This window comes from Otolemur garnettii, unplaced genomic scaffold (assembly GCF_000181295.1).
Source record: "Otolemur garnettii isolate 467f Iridium unplaced genomic scaffold, OtoGar3 scaffold00018, whole genome shotgun sequence".
Lineage (NCBI taxonomy): Eukaryota > Metazoa > Chordata > Mammalia > Primates > Galagidae > Otolemur > Otolemur garnettii.
The window spans coordinates 21,996,567-22,002,180 of NW_003852413.1; the positions used below are offsets into that span (position 1 = coordinate 21,996,567).

Genomic DNA, 5,614 nt, shown 5'->3' on the forward strand with positions numbered 1-5,614 from the left:
CAATTATTTGTTATTATTAAAGTTTAACATTATAAAATTAACAAAAATAATATAAAACGCATATCCTGGCAAAATAGCCACATGGCAGCCGAAAATATTCTCTTCCTATTCTCCTGTGTTCCCTAGCTTGTCGTACATTCTTTCCAAAAATCAGGGCTTTTTTAAAACGCCGCAGGATGCAGGACAAATTGTTAAAAATTGGGACTGTCCGGGGAGCCAGTCTCCTTCTGATAACTTGCCCAAGAGAGGAGTAGGGCGTTTACATTAGCCTTTTCATTTCTAAATGAAGTTACATTAACCTCTTCTTCCCAAATGGAGTTACATTAACCTCTTCATTCCCAAATGGAGTTACAGTAACCTTTTCAGCAGCCGAAAACAGTATATTCCCTTCCCATTCTCCCACTGTTCCCTAGCTTGTCATGCATTCTTTCCAAAAATCGGGACTTTTTTAAAATGCTGCAGGACGCAGGACAAATTGTTAAAAATTGGCACTGTCCTGCCAAAAGCAGGACATCTGGTCACCTTACACTACACCCAGCAAATTTTTCTATTTGTAGTAGAGACAGGGTCTCACTCTTGCTCAGACTGGTCCCAAACTCCTTCAATCAAGCGATCCACCTGCCTAGGCTTCTCACAGTGCTAGGATTACAGGTGTCAGCCACTGCGCCTGGCCTTCTTCTGTGATTTGAAGAATTCATTAAAAGATGCTAGCCAACTTGTAAAATATCTTGATTTTCAGTTTGAGGTCAAGTTCCTCCTCTACCAGGTCTTCATAACAGATTGAAGATTGAAATATTGTATTTGTGTCATATCCTAAGATAAAATTACATGATTGTGTCCTGTCCTACTAAAGTATGATTCTTAAGGGGAATCACATTTTTATTTCATTTGAGAACTTTAGTTCTCACCACCGTTCTCCCCTTGGCAGGTAAAGCAGGGGATGGATACGTGAAGCCACAGATCAAACAAGTGGTCCCTGAGTAAGTGTCCAGGGTCCAGCCCTGGCTGTCCTCCCACTGTCATCCTTCCCATTCCTTGACTCCTGAATTCCCATCCCCCACCCCCAGGAAACCTGACTCAGCCCTGGGAGGGAAGGGACCTGGGCTTGGTCACACTTGTTTGGACCCAGGGCCAAGTGGGGCACTCTGTCCTTCTATGCCCCAAGAAAGACATAAAGATGCCCCTGAGGCCCTCCCCAAGTCAGCTGCCTCCTGGCCTCCCTTGCAGCTCAGGCTCTGCCCTACTTCCTCCTGCAGGTTTGTGAATGCATCTGCGGATGCCGGGGCCAACGCCACATACATGGACCAGGCGCCCTCCCCAGCCGTTTGCCCCCAGGCTCACTATAACATGTACCCACCAAAGTAAGTGGTGTTCTCATGGGGGCCTACGGGAGAGGTGCCAGGACCTCATCCCAGGCTGGAGTCCTGGGGGGCTGGTGGGCAAAGGAATCTAGAGCCTCCTTTAGGTCCAAAGCACCCAGCCTGGCCATGGGAGGGAGAGATTAGACCAGACCAGAAGATTTTGGTAGTTTAGGGTAGAGTTGGACAAATGCCAGCTGCTCCCCTTTGTCAAAATGGAGATTTCTCTTGCTCTGTATAAGGACTGAATGGGGTTTTGATGTATCTGGACAGGCAGTGTTAGAGGCCACTGGGGTGGATGTTTTAGTCTGAATCTATATTGCCAGTTGGCAAAGGGCTCTTTCCCAGAGCTCAGATCAGTAGGCCCTAGGCTGAAGGCACAGCAAGCTGTCTTCGGTCATCCCCAGTCGGCTGTGGACTTGGGGTAGTCTCTGACAACCTTTCCCCTTTCTTTTATCTCTATTCTTTCCCTCCCAAGCCCTGACTCAGTCCTGGAGACTGAGGGGGACTTCGATCTGGAAGACACAATGGACGTGGCGCGGCGTGTGGAGGAACTCTTAGGCCGACCAATGGACAGTCAGTGGATCCCTCATGCACAGTCGTGACCCCTTGACCTCTCTTCACCTTCAGCTTCTTCGTCCTCGCTGAGGAATCACTCTTGTGGATGTTCTAATTCCATGAATCGCTTCTCTTTGGAAAAAATACTCATAATGTGAAGTGTTAATACTAGTTGTGACTTTAGTGTTTCTGTGCATGGTGGCACCAGTGAAGGGAGTGTGAGTGTATGTGTGTGTGCATGTGTGTGTGTGTGTGTTTGCACGTTGTGGTGTTTTTGCTCTTGCTGTCCAGAGTTTAGTAGGGGCCACTAACTGAGGCTCTGCTTATTTTTACCTTGTGCAAAAAGGCAGTTGGTTCCATGAACCCTGGAACTTGGCCACATGTCTTAGAGGTGACAGAAGTTTGACATGTGACTGTTCCATTAAGAGAAGGACAAAGGGAGAAGAGGGCCCCCCTCCCTGGTGAGTGTTTGTCACCCTGTCTGCCAACCAAGTGATACATAACAGTGACAGATTTTCTATGCTTTTCTTCTGAAATGTAGATAACTTAACCTTTTCACAGAGAAAGCCAGTTCTCCCTGTGCCCCTGCGTCCCCTGCTCTTGGATAAGGAGGGGAACAGGGCAGGTTACAAAGATTGCTGGGGCAAGGGAAAGGACAGGTTTTCAGATGGGTGGTGGCTTTTTATATATCACTTAACCCATATTGACATTCTCTCTTTGTCCTTCTTTCTCATCCTATCCCCTGCCCTGTGGAATTGCCACTCAGTTCCTCTGTGTGTACACATGTACAGATGTGTTTGGTGAAATAGAGGAAAGAAAAGAAGGTCGCATAACTAAGAACTTAGTGTTGGTGTCCTTTGAATGGTGGCCAAAGAGGTGCCTAGCCCTGACTTGTGGATGCTAAGAGCGTTGCCTTGTTATCCAGGGGAGCTGCCCATCCTTCCTCTGAGCCACAGGCACGATCTGGGGCTTTCTTAAGACTTATCGATAATGGCTTTTTGCAAATGTTGAATGGTGTTTTTGTTTCTAAATTAGATCTTTTTCTGTTTTCCCATTTCCACCCTAATTTGGCATCGAAATTCTCTCTTCCTGCATCCATGCCGAGTTGTTTACACCCAAGTCACTTCATTTCCCTTCACTGTCCACGTGTAATGTCCTGAGGAGCAAGTGACAAGAATGTGGTCTGAACAGGGGCCAACTTGTCCAATAGGAGCTCACTCTGCGGGGGGCTGCTGGGCATCAGGCTTGGGTAATGTGGGGAAATGCGGTCAGCAGGTTTGCCGGGAAATTTGGTGAACTATAAAAACAAAATGAAAAAGCCTCAGCGTAATTGTGTTCTACAGTTTCTTCTATAGCTTTATGCCAGAAGGAAAGAATGGGCTGTCTCAGGTGGGCGGGGCTGGTGAGCAGGCCTAGCTTGTAGGGAAGGCCTACAAGGCCACTCCTGGTCCCCCTCTCCAAAAGAAGGGCATGACCACACCTAGGAGAGGATGGTCCTAAAAACCTTATTTTTATACATGTGAGTAAATAAACAGATATTTTTTTTACAAAAGTAACCTCTGAATTTATCAGTGTTTTGCTGTTAAAGGAAAATATTCCTCTGTAGTAAATTATTTATTGGAAGATGACTTTTTAAAAGCTGCTGTTTGCCTTGGCTTGGTTTCATACACTGATTTATTTTTCTATGCCAGGCAGTAGACTCTCTCTGACTCTGAGAAGCAGGCTGACCCTTCCATGGATACCAGCATTGATGAAGGAGGTTGCTAAGCCCCCTCCCGACCCCTCAGGATTTGATGACAATTCCAACCATGAGGATGGGCACATTAGGGAAGGGTATAACGGAAAGCTTGACTACTTGGGGACCCAGGCTCAAAGAGCGCTCCCTGCTGGTCACTCAGAGATGCTTCACCAGCACCTGCCTCTGAGATCACCCTCTTTGTTCCACCAACCCTGGGCAGGGGAGGGGTTGACCATAATCTCAGGCTAGGAGTGGACCCAACCCAGGGCCTGCTGAGGACTGAGCAGTCTAGCTGCCCTGGCTGCTCTGAGCTCATTTTGCAATTGGCATTGCATTGGGAAAGAAGAGGGCTGAAGAGCGTGGCATTCCTGAGTGTGGCTGAGCTGTCCTCAGTTCTACTGAGACTGGCAAGAGATGGGGAGATTTTCGACTGAATGGTGCGCTCACTCTCTGCATTCTATTTTCTCTCTTCTCTCTGTTCCTGCAAACCACAAGAAGAGGCAATGGCGCGTCTAGACCCCCTCAGCCTCTCACCAACTCCCAGACACACACATGCACATGCACACACATGTGCATCCTCAAAAGTTTCAGCTCGGTGTGTGGTATGTGCAGTTTTGTAGGGGATGGGGGGAGACTAAAAGCAAATATAACTTAAAATGAAAGTATACTTTTTATAATTTTTCTTTTTAAAACTTTGTGAAATTAATTCAGATACATATTTTAGTGTCAAGACAGATTAGTTATGTAGCCACCCAAAAAGTCTTGTGTACAATTTGGGGCAGTCACAAAACTGTATTTTATGTTACAATAAAAGCTTCCTCTGAAGAGACAATATTGAGTCTTTTTTTTTTTTTTTTCAACATGTGCGGAGGGAGAGTGGCTTTGATAGGGAAAAGTTTCAAGTCATCAGCGTGACCCTGACAAAGGGAACTAGTTGGAGGTTGGCTGCCTCTGAGGTGCGTCATTAGCTATAGGAGCATTTCATACTTTCCTGCTGGTGTGATGTTTTGAAAATGAGAATGACAGTCTTCATCTTCTAGCCCCCTAACTCCTGAAACTTGTCCTTAAAATTCAGCACATTCAGAGTCTATACCCTGAGCCAGGCATTGTGTGTGGGACAAAGGCAGCTGACAAGTCAATTATGACAGGATGCTGGTTCATGCTGCAAGAAAGACATCCAGAGTCATTATACAAGAGAACATAGCAGAAGGACACTGAACCACTCCAGCTGGACTCTTTAACTGACAGAAGCTAAGAAGAGGAAAGGCATTCAGCTAGGGGACCAGATCAGTGTGCACCTGAACCTCCTGGTACGATCTTGTCAAAGCACAAGTTACTGGGTCCCACCCCAGAGTTTCTGAGTCAGTAGGTCTGGACTGAAGCCCAGGAATTTGCATGTCTAATAAGTTCCCAGTTGATTCTGGTCCAGGGACCAGCATTTGAGAAGAGCAATAAGCATTGAGGCTAGAAGGCAGACAGGGAGGGACCACATGGGGCCAAACTGCAGATCCGTCCTCAAAGGAACCAACTTTATTTGCAGGAGAAGTTCAAGATTAAGGGTGCTCTCAAAAACAGTGGAGGTATTATGAAAGGAAATTGGAAGGAGAATGAGAGATTCTTGGGAGATCAGAGTTAAACCAGGCCTTCTAGTTTGCCAGGGAGAAGAGGGGAAAGAGAGCTAGGAAAAGCCCTCTTGGTGTCAAACAAAACTCAAAGGCTTGAAACCTCCCTTCAAAGGAGCCTCAATTTGGTTGGATCAGTCTGTGGGACAATTTATGCTCTAGGCTAGGGCATTGTTAAAAAGAATGGAGCGGCTCGGCACCTATAGCTCAACCGGCTAAGGCGCCAGCCACGTACACCTAAGGTGGTGGGTTTGAATCCCCAGCCCGGACCCGCCAAACAACAATGACGGCTGCAACCAAAAAATGGCCGGGCGTTGTGGCGGGCGCCTGTGGTCCCA

At 46.9% G+C, this 5,614-nt stretch overlaps 1 protein-coding gene across 1 annotated transcript in view; it reads left to right on the forward strand.

The window, feature by feature from the left end:
- The window catches only part of LOC100955743 (signal transducer and activator of transcription 5B), a 76,844-nt gene extending 72,364 nt beyond the window's left edge, over positions 1-4,480 (forward strand). Inside the window, exons 15-17 of the mRNA XM_023511244.1 lie at positions 929-980; positions 1,257-1,361; positions 1,837-4,480. Coding sequence (XP_023367012.1) covers positions 929-980; positions 1,257-1,361; positions 1,837-1,963 — 284 coding nt within the window. The 3' untranslated portion in view covers positions 1,964-4,480. The remainder of the gene's footprint in view (positions 1-928; positions 981-1,256; positions 1,362-1,836) is intronic.
- The last annotated feature ends 1,134 nt before the right edge of the window (positions 4,481-5,614 follow it).